At 35.8% G+C, this 18,975-nt stretch overlaps 1 protein-coding gene across 1 annotated transcript in view; it reads left to right on the top strand.

Annotated features, from left to right (window-relative positions):
• The window catches only part of dre4 (SPT16 homolog, facilitates chromatin remodeling subunit dre4), a 292,696-nt gene that overhangs the window by 36,277 nt on the left and 237,444 nt on the right, over positions 1-18,975 (top strand). Inside the window, exons 4-5 of the mRNA XM_090377621.1 lie at positions 4,787-4,846; positions 9,483-9,575. Of these exons, the coding sequence (XP_090233747.1) occupies positions 4,787-4,846; positions 9,483-9,575 (153 nt within the window). The remainder of the gene's footprint in view (positions 1-4,786; positions 4,847-9,482; positions 9,576-18,975) is intronic.

Below are 18,975 nucleotides of genomic sequence, written 5' to 3'. Positions count from 1 at the left end.
TACAGAATATACTTGCTTTCTTGCATCAAATGCCTTTATTACTATTACAGTATTTTTTAACTTCGGGAATGAAGCAGCATTTAAACCAATCCTCAAAGAGAGATATTGTTATCCATGCTCTCTGGTTCGATCGGAAATGCACTGATAGGGTGGCTTTATTCATGCCCTTAAATGCATGAAGATTTCCAGAATGGTACACAAGCAGTGGTTTTAATCTGTAATCTCCTGCTGCATTAGCCCCAAGCAAGAGCATGGTCCTATCTTTTGATGCCTTGAAACCTGGCATTGTAATTTCCTCTTTGGCAGTGTATGTTCAGTCCGATATTTTTTTCCAATACAGAGCAGTCTTGTCAACATTAAAAATTTGATTATTTATTTCTGACACATCACAAAATTTCTCTGTAGCTGCAGAATCAGCACTGGCGATTTCACCGCATACTTTTAACGTTATAGAAACCAGCATGATGCTTGAGCCTATCAAACCATCCATTGCCTGCCATGAACTTGGGTCGGGATTCGCCGTACTTATCCTTAATAGCTTTATAAATACTTGTTGCTTTTGCTTGAATGGTCATTAGACTTAGGGGCACTCGCTTCTGAATCTGATTTTCCATCCATATTATTAACATCTGTTCCATCTTTGATATAGCACCTGAATGCTGTTTTGTGATCACTGTTGATCTTAAGTGCATTGATCCTTTGACATGTTCTTTTATACCCACACTGTCCTTTAAAATGGTATTCACTGTTGAAGCAGCGAGACCTAATTCCCTTGCAATAGATGACAAACTTTGTCCTGTTGGGCCCATTGTTGTTTTGTATGTTTATCAATGATATTGATGAAGGCATATTGGGCATGTCCAAGTTTACAGACAATTCATAGTTTGGCAGGGTCATTAATGGTTGTATGCTACTATAACAGGATTTAGAAAAGTTAGCCAGATGGGCTGAGAAATGGCAATTGAAGTTTAACCTTGACAAATGCAAATTACTTCACATGGGTAGCAGTAACCCAAGAGTAACATAACAACTGTATGGTAGTATACTCAGGGTGGTAGGGAATGAAAAAACCTGGGGGGGATAATTGTGCAGTCAGATATGAAGTTTTCTGAGAAGTGTAGACAGGCTGCAATGGTAGCTCATGGTTTCTTGTCAATGATATACAGGAATTTTGCTAGCAGGGATAAGGAGGTGATTATCCCCTTGTATAATGTAATTGTCAGACCACAATTTGAGTACTGCATACAGGTCTGGAGGCCTCATTTTAGGAATGATGCAGAGCTGCTGGAACGAGTACAGAGAATGGCAATGTAATTGTTGAACGGAACAAAGGGTTATGTGGCTCAAGTTCTGCAAATTGTAGTGTCTGGAGACTAAGCACCTTCTAAGTGATCTGAATGAGGTGTATAAGGCCTTGAATGGTTTGTGCAAGTCTCATTGCTGATGGGATTCTTACTTTTGATCAGATTACTCACCTGAGGGAACATAAATTCAAATTTCAGAAAGGCAGTTGTAAAATAGATATGTGGAAATTAGCCAATGGGAGGTTGATTGTTGGAACAAACTCTATCTGTCGTAGTGGAGGTTGACAACTTAAATAAGTTGAAGACAGAACTAGACAAAACATTTGGAGTGAATGGATTTGTGAAATGTTTTTTTTTTTTTTTTGGCTGATGCTATATAAGCTTGCTTTCTTGTATCATATACCTCTACTAATGTTAATGTACATATGTATTTTTGTTTGCTACTTTGCTGCTTTAAAGGACAAATCTAACTGTTTAATTAATGTGTGTCTAGTAAACCGTAAGCTGTGTGCATTTAATATACCAGAAAGTAGTGGTTTTTTTTTGTTCAGAATTTTTAACAATTTCAAACCGAAAAATTTAAGCCTATGACCTTTGTCTTATTCCAGATGCAGTTGTACCACAAGGTGGTACAGGTGCATGTGTTCTAGGTAGTTGCACTTTCTAGAGTGAGTATTAGCTGTCACTCATTACTTCAGTCTCATTTTATTATTATTTTTTTAAAAATAATTTTCTTTTTGTTTGCCCAGCTTGTTTAATTACAGCATGGTAGATGTAATATGAATAAGCAGTATTAGTTATAGAAAGAAATATCACCTATGTGTATTATAAGTGTTAATTAATCAGCAAATAATCCGGATTTTATTGTAAAGAGAAAGCATCCATATCTTGAGATACTTTCTGTGATACCAATGTGTTCTCTCTTTAGTGGGTGCAGCATACAGAATGTCAGCTTATATAAATCAAATTGCATGGCTAATTATAATGGCACGAAAAGTGAAACTTAGTGATCTTTGTAATATATCAAATAATTGATTCAGTTTCCCCACAGTATGGTTGTTGTTTAGTTGTATGTTTCTCATATCAACTAAAATTAATGTGTTAAGCATCTATTTACAAATATGTCTACCAAAAGGAAACTAAACAACTCTTAAACATTTTAAATGAGAGAATTGTGAAAATCTTCCAAGTGTTAATACAGTATCTTTAAATATTTGTCACATGATTAAAATTTGGACATTATTTCGTGTGCTTACTTTTAATTAACCAGATCTTACTGTATAATACTGGAAATGTGCAAATGTATCCCCAATTCACAAACGGGGAATCAAAGGGTGACACAAGTAATTACAGATGTTAGTTGTTCCAGTGAAAATAATGGAGTCACTGGTAAAAGAAGTAATGCAGGATTATCTAGACAAGGCTGCAATTATACTTCAGACAAAGCATAGATTTGTTAAGGGGAAACCTTGTTTGACCAATTTCACTGGATACTGCGAATATGGTCACAGAGGAACTGAATGCAAAGAATAATTTTGATGTCATACACGTAGATTTCAGGAAAGCTTTTGATACTTTTTTGTTTTGTTTTTGTTTTTTATGTTTGCACATAAAACTGCTCTTCAAATTGGAGCTGTGTGGCATTAAGGGCAAGTTGCTGCTATAGATAAAGTGATGGTCGAGCAGGGGAACTCAGAGTGGTAATCAATGGACATTGCTCTTCATGTATTAATTTTCTTAGTGGAGTTACTCAGGGTTCGATGTTGGGCCCATTGTTGTTTTCTGTATTTATGTATTGATGAAGGCATATCAGTTTTAATGTCCAATTTTACAGATGGTACAAAGTTTGGCTGTGTGGTTAATAACATAATGAAGGTATGCTACTGCAACAGTATCTGGAGCAAATGGGCTGAAAAATGGCATTTAACATTGACAAATGCAAAGTATTGCATATTGATTGCAGTAACCTCAGAGTAATGTGCCAACTGTGTGGTACTGCACTCATGGCAGAGGAAACTGAAAAGACCTGGGGTAACTGTGCAGTCAGACATGAAATTCTCTGAGCAATGCAGATAGGCTGCCAGGACAGCTTATGAGTTTTGTCAATGACATACAGGAATTTTGCTACCAGGGATAAGGAGGTGATTATCCCATTGTATAAGACAATGGGCAGGCCACATCTTGAGTACTGCACACAGCTCTGGAGGCCTCATTTTAGGAAGGATGTGGAGCTGCTGGAACGAGTATAGAGAAGGACATTGAGATTTGTGAGTGGAACAATGGGCTTCAGTTCTTCAAATTCTAGAGTCTAGACTTGGCACTTGCAAGGTGATCTGATTGAGGTGTTTAAGGCTTTGAATGGATTGAGCAAGCTCAGTGCTGATGGGATTCTTATTTACACCACACACGAAGGGGCACAAATTGAGGAAAGACGGTTGCAGGATAGATGTGCGGAAGTTTGCCTTTATCAAGCGGGTGGTTGATTGCTGGAACTAATTTCTATCTGTTGTTTTGGAAGTTGATAGCTTAAATATCAAGGAAGAACTAAACAAGCTATTGGACGGAATAAATAGGTGAAATGGGAGGGGTTTTTTCTTCCTTTTTTTTTTCTGATGCTGTATATGCTTGCTTTCTTGCATCATTTGCTAATGCTAATCAGAAATGCCTTCCTGATGTAGAAGAGGAAGAGAATGTAGTGGTTGACCTAAGTTCTTATCTGCTCCTTGTATCTTCAATGTGAACTAGTGCATCTTCTGAAAAAAATAGTTTCTTGAAAAGGTCCAAAGACGGGCAAGGGCAACTTGAATGGTGAGATCCGTAGAAGGATGACTGTATGAGGAAAGACTGATTGTATCGGCTACAGAGCTTAGTTACCAGGCACTTCAGAGGTGACATGATTGAGGTTTATAAGGCTCTTAGAGGGATTAGTAAAATGATTGAAGGTGGAATTTTCACTGTTATAAAAAAATTCCAGAACTAGAAGTCATCGATTCAAATTACAGGGGTTAAGGTTTAGATTAAATTGTAGGAAGTTTTCTTTTAGGCAGCTAGTCATTGATTCCTGGAACAAGTTGCCCTTGCAGGTTAGTTGAGGCTGACAGTTTGAATAAATTCAGTGGTCAACTGGATAGTTACCTGGGTGAGGAGGGGAAGCATATAAGTTGTAATTTCTTGTTTTTTTTTTTTTTTTTTTTTTTTTTTGCCAGTGCAGCAAAAATGTGTGGCTTTCTTGTGCTATATGGCAAATACTGTTACTGTCTTGACCAAAGGAGTTGATGCAGCAAAAAATCTCCATTCATCCAACTCATGTATCACCTAAGTTACAAAATTAAAAAAAAAAATAATAAAAAATAATAATAATACCTGTTGCCATTATGAATATTAGAATATATTATATATGGATATTAATTGAAATATATTTTTCCAGTGAAACTTGACCACAGTTAAAAATGTCACTTAAATGTTTGATCTTTTTCTTTTAGGCTGACAAGGATAAAGCGAATTTTGAAAAATTAATAACAGCAGTTCAGAATAGCAAAAATGTAAGTAACTATTTTTTTGTGAGGTAAATAGTGAAAACTTTTAAATGTTATAAAGCTCCACTTAATTTTAGCACTGCTGTGGGTTCTCTGGTAGAGAACCCGTAGTGGTTATTGTTGGAGGGAGGCATCCCATAGAGAAGCTTCAGTTTTCATATACCTAAACAGGTTGATTAGCCTGTTCTGTAAGGTGAAAAAGGCTTCGCAAATCAACCATAGTATATCAGTTGGCAGAGACAGATTGGCAAAATCCACCGAGACCTCAGTTCCTGTTTGATTTTGTTAAGTTGTCTTAGGAAAATGTCAGGAAAGCACAGCTGACCGGGCTAGCCAGGTGGGTAAAGTGCCTGCCTGGCAACCCAAAGGTCGCGGGTTCGAATCTCGCCTCGGGCTTGGATCAGAGTAAAATGCAAAAACTTTGGGGGGTGCATTATGGCCACAGAAGCCGATCCACCAACAACTAACAAAAAAGAAAAAAAAAAAAAAGAACAATATTTGTACTGTGCTGTTAACACATTCCTGAAAAATTTAAAATCAAAAGCAATTTTTCCTAAAAGAATGATGAGAGAGAAAACATTGCTAAAAATATGAAGCATTTGGAGGCTTCTGACGTAAACTTTAAAGCATGTAAAACACTAAACCTTGAAAATAGAGCATATTAGAAAGTTATATATAATATAACTTTCTAATATAATAGAAAGTTATTTCATATTAGAAAGTTATATATAATATAACTTTCTAATATGAAAAGTTATATATAATAAAGGTAGCATATATTATACTTGTTAATTAATTAGCTTGCCTATAACATGGTAGACTTGCTTAGTAAAATTTTCAATTATGATGGGGTACTGGGTTAGTTGTTGGAGGAATGGTATTGGCTCATTACCAAGAGTGGTAGTATTGCAAAAACATGGCATGGTATGCAAATTTTTTCAAAGTATAGTATGGTATGAAAATGTGATACATTTCCTACAGCTTTTGTAATCTTTTCCTTACCACTGCAGAAACCTTTTCCTTTCCTTACCAATTTTAGAAAAATTTCGTGGAAATGAGTCCAAAAACTGAAATGATGTTAATGAGAACGTGGTGGTGCATGCTTCAAGTTTATGGTAGCAGACAAAGTATAAAATAAATGTGCTTAACTTGAAATGCATGTTGTAAAATGACTTGTAGATGAGCTCTAAATAGATTTAAAACTATTACATCATTTTTGTAAGTGCCTCATATGTTAGTAAAGTTAATTACTCATCCCTGAAGAACAATTTTAAGACTGTCTACGATATATAAAAAAAAATCAGCTTATCTCATATCTCTTTCATTGTCATCTTCTGAAGCTTCTTTCATCCTTTTCAACGGAAGTTGGTTTTCATTTGATAGAATTTTATTGAGAATTGAAGTCCTATACATGAGTTGTCTCAAAATTGTTGAAAACTATATTATTAGATGATATAGTTTTCAGTGAATATATTATGAACATGCATATCATATGTTTTATTTATTATGTTTTCAGGACATCAAATCTGTGGAATTCTGCATATATTTTGATGATTTTGTGCAAAAAAAAACCTTCAAAACATGTGCATGCATGCAGGTGTGCACACCTCATGGAGCTTGTATACAAAAATTGTATACAGTATGTACATTGGTAATCCACAGAGCCCACACTGTAAGAAAACAAGCTTTAAAAAAAAACAGCATATGTTCCCTGTGCACACAAAAGATATTTTATTTTATGTGGAAACATCCTTGGCTTGGACGAGGTTAAAGGGTTAGGAATGAAAAGAATCCAAACACTTAACATTTTAAAGCACTTATTTTTTTTCGACAGTTTCATCAATTTGTGGTTGCAATACATGTTCAGTAGGTAAATAGGAAATGTACACTTGAGATTGTAAAGGGCCTAAATAAAAGTCTTTGAAACACAGCATCAATTATAGTTCCATGATTAGTAGTCGATACAGACCTAGAAATATTTAACATTTAGTCCAAATTTATTTTCTAAGAAATCAGTCAAAAGTTTGCATTGCGTATCTTCAAAATTAACGTTGAAATCTCCACTAAGTATCATTGGTATTCAGTTGTATTGTTTGTGAGAAAAAATTGTTATGAGCTCCTTTAATCATGTAAGGAAGTAAAACGAAATGTATGAATTCAGTGAAATGTAAATGACTACCGACAATATTGTTTGATCACAGGAAGAAGGCATTCAGCTGCACAAATGTCTCCAACAGGTCGAATGATATTCCACTGATATTCCATCAGTTTGTCGATAAATCATTTCCATACGAGTAACAACATGAGTATGATTTTCTCTCTTTTAATAAATTGCTACACCACCAGCTCGTTGATCTTCTCGTTTGAATTGAATGATACAATCGAAGTTAGGTGTGCTTACTTCTTCGTCGTTATTTAGCCACATTTCAGAAAGTAGAAGTAAATTGGATTACTGGGTGACTGCATCAGTGAGATTGTCACTGTGAGCACGTAAACTTGGACAATTTAATGTTAGAATGGAAAGATCTTGTTGTTTACTGATGAACTCGTAAGTAGAGGATTAATCGACAACCTGATAATTTCAGCTTGAAGTGCAAGAGTGGATGTAGTGTTTCTCAGTCCATTATAAAATTTCTTTTCTCCATTTGCAGCAATAATGTAAAGATCACTGATATCGAGTTAGTTGTTGTTTGTGACATTTCTCATTCATAAACTACGTAATCGACATAATGGTATCCGAAGATGAATTTAACAAGAATTGTTATAATCGTTCACAGATTTATTTTTCAAATAGAAATGAACACCATCAGAACACAAATTGTCTGCTTCTTCTTTGCTCACAAATCTCAGCTCGATAAGTTTCTGTTTGTCGTCGGTTAACTGAACACTGTTTCCGATTTTAGGTAACACTCATTCTGAATTCGACTGTCTCATCACTTCATTGAGTTCGTAATATTGTAACCCACGCCAAAAGTTGGAGCCTGTGATGCTGTGCTTAATCCGTTTATAAATAGGCATTGCTCTTACGGGTGGGCTGCTGTCGGAAATCACCAATCAAAAAGATCTAATCCACCAAAATTATGATCTCACAGCCTGTAATTTGTCTCTAGTGAACATCTCTCTGAGATAAAAGTTCAGCTCCAATCATACTAACTTCATTGATAATTAAAGCACATACGTATTTGAAAAGAGTACAATATTGTTGAGCAACTTCATAAGACAAGTAAATTCTTTGGTATCGAAATTTTCAATGCTGTGTGCACAGCAGTATCATTAATAGCGACAGAAGCTTTTCCAGTAGAAGCACAAGTTATATAAGCATTGGCGAAATTATCGGTGCTAGTAAAACGATTATAAACTTTCATCAATAATCGAATCATGAATGTCTTACCGCAGCCAGCAGGGTCAGTAAGGAATATTTGGATAGGCTGACAATTACGTTGAAGTAAAGTATAAATGACATGCAATAAAATTCCTTCCTGTTTTAAATTAGCTTTTCACATTAAATTCCAAAACTGATTGTTTGGCATTAAATTTTCTTGTTTCTTTGCTATTGCACCAAGCTGATTTAGCTGACTAGCAAAGTCAAAGACCAGAATTCATTTCACTGTCTGGGTGTTTTAGAAATCTTTAAATGGTTCAGCATCTTCATGAATCAGCGTTGCTAAGTTTTGTGTGTTGCCGGTGATGGCTGCATCAGCTTCAGCCAGTATAGCATTATTATATCAGTATAGCATATTTCATGATATGTCTCCATAGTTTTGTGAATATCTAAATCAGATTCATAATTTTTATAACTTTCTAAAATAACTTGTTCACATTCATCATACAAAGCAAGGAATTTCATTTCAGAAAGTATTTCTACTTCACTTCGAAAAGTAAAGGAAGAGTAACCATCTCTTGTTTGTATTCATTCAAGTTGTTGTCCATATAATTTCGATATTGGAGGATTTCGATATCAGGATATTGACATCCCGAGGTGCAAATATAATTGGCAATGAAGTCAGCTAAAGTAACATTTTCTAGTTCTGGAGGTCTTTTCTCGTACTTAATAAACCAATTCTATTTCCAGATGTCGGTAGAATCACCAATGTTTTCTCGTTATTTATTTATTTATTTTTTTGTTCGATTTTTTATTACTCTTTAGCTTGTTAGGCCACACAGTAGATATATGAGTTACAAAAACTGAACTCTCAGACATCAGTTGACAAAGCAAATACCAAGCATCCTCTTGACTAGTAATTTCGACAGAGTTGAGCGTGTTAATGCCTTAATTTTCTTGTAATTTCAGTGTCAAACTCAGGGTGCTCATTCATAATTTTACGTTGTAAATTGCTAATCCCTTGATTGGTCTTTTTCACGTATTTGATGACATAGCAAGTACATACATGTTAAAATAAAACTTGTATGTAGTGCAGGCTAAATCATTTCAAAATGGTTTAGGCCACATTATGTGCAAGTTTTATTTTGAAATGTAACTTTTTTAATTCTTTATTTTGCATTTTGTTTTCTGATGGCTATTGCAACAATCATCCTATATTAAAACTGCTGCAATTTATTTTTTATTTAATTTTTTTCATAACTTTAATTTAAAATGGTTATTGAACACAATGTTACATGTTAATTTTTGTTGTTATTACAGGGGAAGATAATAGGAGAATTTACGAAAGACAAATTTCCTGGAGAATTTACGGACTCTTGGAGAGCGACTCTTTCATCAGAGAAATTTGATACGGTTTGTTTCTAAAAATATTTGTAGCATAGAAATGTGATTTAAGCTAATTCAGAGGTTAGCATTAGTAGAGGCATACAATGCAAGAAATCAAGCTTATGCAGCATCAGCCAAAAAAAAAAAAAAAAAAAAAACCCCTCCCATTTTACCCCTCCATTCATTCCTAATGCCTATCCAGCTCAGCCTAAAATTTATTTAGGCTATTGGCTTCCACAACAAAAGATGGAAGCCTGTTCCACCAATCAACTACCTGCTGGCTAAAGGCAAATTTCTGCACATCTATTCTATAACTGTCTTTCCTTAATTTGAAACTGTGCCCCCTCAGGTTCTTAGTCTGAGCAAGAGGAAGAATCCCATCAGCATTCAGCTTGCTCAACCCATTTAAGGCCTTATACACCACAATCAGATCATCTTGCAGGTGCCTACTCTCCAGGCACTGCAATTTGCAGAACTTAAGCCTTTCTTGGTAAGAGCATCCCTTTGTTCCCCTCACCAATCTTGTTGCCCTTCTTTGTACTCGTTCTAGCAACTCTACATCCTTCCTAAAATGAGACCTTCAGGCCTGTACACAGTACTCTAGGTGTGGCCTGACCATTGCCTTGTATAACGAGATAATCACCTCCCTGTCCCTGCTAGTAAAATTCCTATATATCATTGAAAAGACACCATAACCTACCCTGGCTGCACTGCTCAGCAAACTTCATATTTGACTGCAAAATTACCCCCCCCCCCGGTCTTTTTCACTTTCCACTTCCCTGAGTGTAGTACCACACAGTTGGTACGTTTCTCTTCAGTTATTGCTATCCATATATATGCATTTGTCAATGTTAAACTTCAGTTCTTCCTTCTCAGTCCGTTTTCCCAACTTATCTAGATCCGGTTGGAGTAGCATACTGTCTTTACTGTCGTTAACAACCCTGCCAACCTTTGTATCATCTGCAAACTTGGACATTAAACCTGATATACCTTGGTCAATATCATTGATAAATATACAAAACAACAATGGGCCCGACACCGAACCCTGTGGGACTCCACTAATAACATTAGTCCACAAAGAGCAGTGTCCATTGATTACCACTCTGTCGTCTCCCACTCAACTATCTCTTTATCCATTGTAGCAACTTACCCTTAATGCCATACCTCTCCAATTTGTACAGCAGTCTTCCATGTGCAACAGTATCAAAAGCTTTCCTGAAATCCAAGTTCCCCAAGTATAAAAATCCAGGTTCCCAAAATATAGGGTAACTTGGGGGGAGGGGGGTTTCTTGTTATTTTCATTAAGCACGTTTTTAACAAAATTTGGACAAGCATCCCACTAATCTAGGTAAGAAACATTTCTTATTTCTTTGAGATTAAATTTATTCAGTATATAATGATTTATAAAAGTATTTATATTTATGGCTAAACTTTAAGTCATCAAGTTTATGAAAAATTTAAGGCGACTCAAGGTATAAAAGTTTGGGAACGTCTGATCTAATTCATTTGAACAAACATCATTTTTGTTCCTAATTTGGATTAATTTTTCTTTTTTTCTCTTAATTATATAATTTATATAATGTTAGCATTATTATTAGAAATTTTTGAATTTTAATTTTGAGAAAGTAAAGAACCTTTAAGTTACTTAAAGTAAGATGTATATATTCATGCATCATTGCTACCATTAAAATTGCATGAAATACACTGGTGTACAAAGAAAGTGCATCACCTAGAAATTTCACATTTCTAACCCTTTTTTGCAATGGTATATTACATTAATGACTATCATCACAAATAGAAATATAAACAAAAGATATTTATTAATACAGTCTGTCCTCGTAAAGCACGATAGTTGTGTTCCTAGAAACCCTCGTGCAATATAAACAACAGGCCCTGTGGGAAAAGTGGGGTTAGGTGCCGACCACCCAAGATTGAACACACATTTGGAACCAAAACATTACCAGACACAATAAATAATCGGGTAATTTTAATCGTTATAAAATACGTAAGTATTTTATAACGATTAAAATATGTAATAAAAAATATAATATATTTTTTATTATAATATAATAAATAATAAATATTTTTTATTATTTATTATATTATAATAAAGTATTTTTAGTATTTTTTAATACTAAAAAAGTATTTTTTACGAATAAAATACGTATTTTATTCGTAAAAAATTTATTATATTAAATAAAATAGTCGTAATAAAATACTTACGTATTTTATAATATGTAAGTATAAATTATAATACGTAAGTCGTAATAAAATGCTTACGTATTTAATTACGACTATTACGTAATAAAATATTGCTAACGCTTTTGCTTCTATCATAAGCAAACTTGTTTTTTGTTCGATTTTCTATGCAAACAGATGACAGCCGTTCCATCTCTTCCAATTCTTGTGTCTTAATCTAATGGATTTTAATTACACTTTGAGTTGTTCCTGCTATGAAAGTTGTTTTTATTTTCTCCGCATTCTTTGTAATTCTCGGCGTTGCCTCATTTAGGTCTGTAGCACTTGCAATATCACATGGTCTTTCATTTTGCTCAAAGCGTTTCACAATTTCATATTTTTTTCTCTATCGACAGAGGCGGACTGGCCATAAGCCTTACCCGGGAAATCCCGGTGGGCCGGAGGCCGGTGTGATTTTGGCCATAAACCGTAGTATGAGGCCACTATAAATTTTCCCGGTTAAGAATTTTTGATCCAGTCCGCCTCTGTTTATCGATATTGCTTTTTTTTTCTCTCTCTCTCTCTCTCTCACTCTCTCTCTCTCTCTCTCTCTCTGAATCTGCAGTGTGTTCGCCAGGACGCTTCCTTTTCACACCTTTTAAGTATTTTACTAATTTTTAGGGAATAAAGCGCAATTACAAAACGAGGAGGCACGCTTAAACATAAACAAAGCTGCGGGCGTATAGCAACTGAATAAACAACACCGTAAAGGCCGAGATACACTATTAACACCCAACATTTAACTAAAGCACATTTCTGGGGGTTACTACCATAAAACAATAAAAACAATTTCCAGTTCGTTTCTGCTAGTGGAATCTGTTATAAACTGGTAGTAAACTCCATCTAATTGCATTTGCGATTATATCGATAGCTGGAATTGTGTTGGTTTTTATGTTATTTTGGTGAAATGTGTTTCCCCTTCACTGATATAAAAAACATAAATATAGTTTCAGAATCTTCTCTTCATTCCTATCGTGTTGCATTCGGTTGGGGTGATTCTGCGTTCGACTGCCATTTCTTGTAAACACAAAGGCGAATCGTGCATAAGTGAATTCGGTTCGTGTTATACAAGATAATGTTCCCCTATTTATAAATCGTGTATGATCGAATTTGTGTAATGTAAACACGTGTTATACGAGGACCGACTGTAGTTAAGGCAAAGCTAAGTAATATTTGACAGGTGCTCTCAAAATATTCCAAAATGGGCATTTGCAACCTTTATACAACAGTTTTGGTAAACATGCCAATTATGGCTGAAATGTTATCAGAAGCCCTCAGTTTGCTTCAGTTTATCGTCTTAAATGGAAAACAAAATGAAAAGTTCACCAGGTGCAAACTGATATTTAGTTGAACCCACCTCTGGCCCTGATGACAGCAGCATACTGTCGAGGCATTGACAAGATCAATTTCTGAAGATAATCAACTGATAGCTTGTGGTTCCAAACATGACTTATTGCTTCCTGAAGTTCATGATGGGTCTTTGGTTTCTTTCTGGCGACTGCAGATTCCACTCAATTCCAACAGTTCTCTATAGGATTCAGGTCCGGGCTGTTTCCTGGCCAGCAAAGAGTTGTAACAGACCATTCTTCCAACCATTACGGGTAAGTTTCTACAACGGATAAAAGGATGGTTGAGTGGGAGAAGACAGAGGGTGGTAATTAATGTGTGCTGCTCTTCGTGGACTAATGTTATTAGTGGAGTCCCACAGGGTTCGGTTTTGGGTCCTCTGTTGTTTTGTATATTTATCAATGATATTGATGAAGGTATATCAGGCTTAGTGTCGAAGTTTGCAGATGATACAAAGGTTGGCAGGGTTGTTAAGGACAGTAATGGCAGTGTGCTACTGCAACAGGATCTAGATAATTTGTTCAGATGGGCTAAGAAGTGGCAACTGAAGTTTAACCTTGACAAATGCAAAGTACTGCATATGGGCAGAAGTAGCCCCAGAGAAACGTACGAACTGTGTGGTACTGCACTTAAGGTGGTAGAAAATGAAAAAGATCTGGGAGTAATTGTGCAGTGAGGTATGAAGTTTTCTGAGCAATGCAGACAGGCTGCCAGGGCATGTCATGGGGTTTTGTCAATGATATATAGGAATTTTGCTAGCAGGGAAAAGGAGTTGATTGTCCCTCTGTATAAGGTAATGGTTAGGCCACGCCTTGAGTACTGCGTATAGGTCTGGAGGCCTCATTTTAGAAAGGATGTAGATTTGCTTGAGTGTGTACAGAGAAGGGCAACAAGATTGGTGAGGGGAATGAAGGGATCCTATTACCAAGAGAGGCTTAAGTTCTGCAAATTGCAGTGGCTGGAGACTAGGCACCTGCACGGTAATCTGAATGAGGTGTATAAGGCCTTGAATGGGTTGAGCACGCTGAACAAGTGGGATCCTTCCACTTTTTCAGATTACGAACCTAAAGGGGCATAAATTCAAATTAAGAAAATACAGATGTAGAATAGATGTGTGGAAATTTGCCTTTAGCCAGTGGCTGGTTAATTGGTGGAACCAACTTCCATCTATCGTTGTGGAAGTTGATAAGTTAAATAAATTTAAGGAGGAACTGGACAGGCATTTGGAGGGAATGGTGTTTTTTTTTTTTTTTTTTTGGCTGATGCTGCATAAGCTCATACACTTGCTTTCTTGCATCATGTGCCACTACTACTACTACTACTACTACTATTTTTTCACTTGTAACAAATGTAAACACATTACTCTCGAACCTCTAATGCAGAAATGAAGCTAAAGTAACTACAGAAGTGCCTACTTACACTTATCGCCCGATGACAAGGAGCAGAGTCGTCCTGAAAGATGCAGTTACTTGGCAGGTTGAAATGGTCTCTAATGGTTGGCAGCAGTTTGCCTTCCAATATAGTCAACTATCCATTGGCATTTATGAAACCTTTTATAAGCTGCAGGTGACCTACTCCACAATACGAAATGCACCCCCATATCATTTGGCTGGTAGGGAATTTCACTGTAGACACTATACAGTGTGGAAGGTATTCTTCTCCACGTCTACGGCGAATCGTTTCTCTCCAATCAGAACCATGCACGTTGAATTTCTTCTTATCCAAGAAAATAACTGACTTCCACTGCTCGGAGGTTCATTTGACATGCTCCTTACACCAAATGAATCGGGCATTTTTCACTTTTTGTGTGAGGAGGGGCTTCTTCTTAGGACGATGGGCTACAGGTCCATTTTTGAAGAGACAGTCTTCTGAATGTTACTTCACTTGCTATCAGTCCTTTTGTATGTTCTTCCCATTCTCTTTTCAGCTCAGATGAAAAAGCTTTACGGTTTTTAAGGCATAAACACTTCAAATCGCTGTTCTGTTTTGGTGTAGAGACTCATTTGCATCCAGTTCCTTTTTTTTCTATCAGCAGAACCAGTATTCTTGAGTTTGGAAAGAATCTACTCACAAGACACTGTCTCGACTGATTACAAGACACTCTATAAGCAATATGACGGGAAGAACATCCTTCCTCATGTAAAGCAACAAAGCACTCTTTCTTCGTGGCGTCAACTGCACGTAACTCTCCATCTTGACACAAGCAAGGAATGACCGCAACTCTTGCAGAGTGTACTTATATAGCTGAAAGTAACAGCTGATGCAATATGACATCATCACCTATGCATGTCAATTTTATCTGATGCAATCTGTGAGAAATATTGTCATATACTTACGTTATTCGGACGACAATCACAATTTTAAGGAGTGATACACTTTCTTTGAACACCATTGTAAAGTGATGAAAGGGAGGCAATGTATGAAGATTGATGACTTGAGTTAAGATTACACTTATAAATATGAGTTGGAAAAAAGGTATGTTAAAATGCCGGAAACAATGACAAAGAAATGGAACATGTGTATAGAAAAAGAAAAGAAAAAATTAATTTTAATTTAGGTGTTCACATAGCAGATGTTTAGGCCTAATCCTGCAGACTTTCTTCATAATTATATTGATATAAAAGAATGAACTTATATATTTTTAACAGCTCATATGTAGATTTATCAAAACATGAATGCAAATGCAAACACAAAGCACATTTCTGAATGGTACTGGGCAATATTGCTTTACTTATAATCTGTACTGACTTCCATTTTCTGGCTACGGTGTTAGTGATCTGAATTGGTTGTCTGCAAGTGGCCTGTTGAAGTTTGTAGTTATAGGATGGAAGAGATGAAGAAGAAAGGTTGATGGAGGGAGTTGCAGTAGTGGGAAGGTTTAGATATCTCATGAAGGGGCCTGAGGAGGAGGAGGATAGAATTCCTGGTAACATTTTACATCAACCACAGGATCCTACATAAATGGAGACAAGGGGGAATTTTTCATTCCCCAAGTGGATTTTTAATGTCATGCTCTCCTATCCCTTCATTATTATCCTTTGTCCTCCTCCCCCTTTCTCTTCCTCAGCCTCCTTCAGCAAACATCAATGCCACTACAATTTTCTTACTGCCTCTGTGCTTTCTTGAACAAAGTTCAACAGGCTGCTCCTAGACAGCCATTACTGTAAGTAGAAACATCAACAGGTGGTTCAAGTTCGTGTACTAGCTCCTCTACCCTCACTCTGTATAATTTTCACCCACATAATTCATGATACCTAGCTATCTTAAACCATCAATTCATTGACGAGGAGGGGTGGCTGGAGTAGAGTACTGCAGCATGAGTGCAACTCAGAGATAATGGCAACAACCTTGAACAGCCTGTCCATTTTCTCCTGACTATGCCACTGAAGCCAGATGCTTCAGATCAGTGTGTATTGTGGTATATGGGGTAACAGCCCAACCAATAATTCTTCCACCTACCTATCCGTGCTTGCGTTGGACTTGTTCAGTTTTATTTTCTTTCATTTTTAGACGAATCTGTATATGAGCTGACAATATTTAAGTTTATCATTTTATATTAGTGCACAATCCTGAAGGAGGCTTATACAGGTTTAGACTGAAAAATCTCTCTGTATATATCTAAAGTTAAATTTATTTCTTCTTTATCTTTATAAGCTCTGTGGCATTCCTTTATCATTAAAAATTGCTTGCTTTGCATGAGAATGAAGGTGGCCGCATATTTTCATTTCCTGCTTCTGAAACTTTCTTCATTTGGATTCAGTGTAGCATGGAACAGCATGCTACACATTTTTGTGAACCATAAGATATTATTAAACATAGTCAAACCAAAACTGAATACTGAGTTGAGTCACTTTCTCTGTCATACAGCTTATCTCCAGGTAGATGTTCCAAGGTTGATAAATAAACATTCATACCTATAAATTGCATCTGCTGAAAACTTATTGTATTGATATAACTGTGGAATTTCCAAGTTTGTAAATATGAATCAACTTGGAATATTTCTGGAAAAGGAAATGTCTAGAAACCATTTGCCCATCACTCTGGATATTTCAATATTTTTTGGAATTAATCTTAATCACCTCTGTTCTCACCTATGCAGTTATAGTTGTATATTGGCATCATATCTAATGTAGGCAAAGATGTACAGTAGAATGTTGATTATCTGGAAGTCAGTTAGCCAGCATAATTTGAAAGGCTGATTTTTTCCTTCTCTTTTTTTTTATTTTTTTTTATTAATAGTAGTATTTGAGGGCGCCTCCGTAGCCAGGTGGGAAGGAGCAGCAGTGCGTAGCACATGCTTCTTGATTAGACCGGGGTTCGAGCCAGTCACCACCAAATATGGAAGATGCGTAAAGGTCAGGGAATGACCACCGCATATCCTGGAGCAATATGGCCTTAGTTGCTAATGCTCCTAAAAACCAAATAACAAACAATAACAAGTAGTATTTGAGACAAATGTTTATTATATTATGAGAGTATTTCTGTCTGTTTTTTTCTGTTTAAGTTGTATATCTGGTGAAATGTTGAATTCCGACTAATGGGTTTTCTTGAAAACCAAGAGTGATAGTTTAGTCATTCGCTTCTGTGAACCCAGTTTTCCACAAAATGTTTTGTTCTCTTCATTTCGTATTATGTTTAGTTTGGCTCCAGATTCGGTAAGAATAATATCAGCCTGAAACTGTGCGATTTATTATTTTTCTCAGTTTTTTTACAGTAAAATGTCAACAAAAAGAAAATGCGTACTTTTAACATTGCAACAAAAAACAAAAAATAGAAATTATTAATAGAATTAGAAAAGGTGAAAATTTAGGAAATCTTGCCAAAGAGGGGACTTCAGCAATTTGACATCAAGAAAGATTCCAGTGCTATCTCAGAATTTGTGTTGACTATATAGCGAAGGAATTTAGCAGAAAAAAAGACTGTCGAAACCTGAAAATGTTGCTTTAGAGAGTGCACTTTATTTGTGGTTTCTTTAGAAGCGAAGTTTAGGTGAGCCAGTGTCTGTGAAAAAGCATTAGATTTTAATAGAAAATTAAGAGGTAATGAAGATTTTAAGGCAAGCACAGGTTGGCTGAAAAACTTTAAATTGAGACATAGTATACGTGAACTAGATATTCAAGACAAGAAACTTTCTGAAGACGAATGAGCAGCGGCATCCTTTAAAATTAAATTTGCGTCAGTTACAGCAAATTACAAGAAAGAAAACATTTCTAATGTTCGTGAGATGGGCTTATCATGGAAAGCATTACTGAGAAAAACCCTAGCCACTAAAAGAGAAAGGTCTGCACCAGGTTTTAAGATGAGGAAAGAGCAAGTTACAATTGCTGTGTGCGCAAATGCTACTAGGATGTGCAGATTGCCCGTGCTCGTTATTGGTAAGTCGAAAAACTGAGAGCATTTAAAAATCTAATTTTTCTGTTTTGTATAGAAATCAGAAAAATGCCTGGATGGATGTTTCTGTTTTCTGAAATTGGTTTAAAAATTTTTTTATTCTTGAGGTTAAAAAAAGACAGAAAATCACAAAAAAAACTGGAAAAGTTTTACTTCTATTAGATAATGCATCTCCCCATCCATATGAGAATGCCATTAACAGCATTGATCCAAATTTTCAAGTTTTATTTTTCCTACCAAACCTGACTTCTCTCATTCAGCCTTTAGACTAAGGCATTACAAGACTTATAAAAGGTTTTAGAGAAAAAGGTTATTACAACGTTTGTCTGTTTTGGATGAAGATATTATTTTGTTTTATAAAAATTTGAACATTTTGAAATCAATTTTTATGATTGCTGAGGCATGGAATGGTGTTTCTGAACGAACACTTGCCTGTGAATGGCAAAAACAA

This window comes from Mastigoproctus giganteus, chromosome 7, assembly GCF_048544385.1.
Source record: "Mastigoproctus giganteus isolate SK-2022 chromosome 7, ASM4854438v1, whole genome shotgun sequence".
Classification (NCBI taxonomy): Eukaryota; Metazoa; Arthropoda; class Arachnida; order Uropygi; family Thelyphonidae; genus Mastigoproctus; species Mastigoproctus giganteus.
Note: the sequence above shows the minus strand (reverse complement) of the source record. Positions and strands in the feature narration are given on the sequence as shown.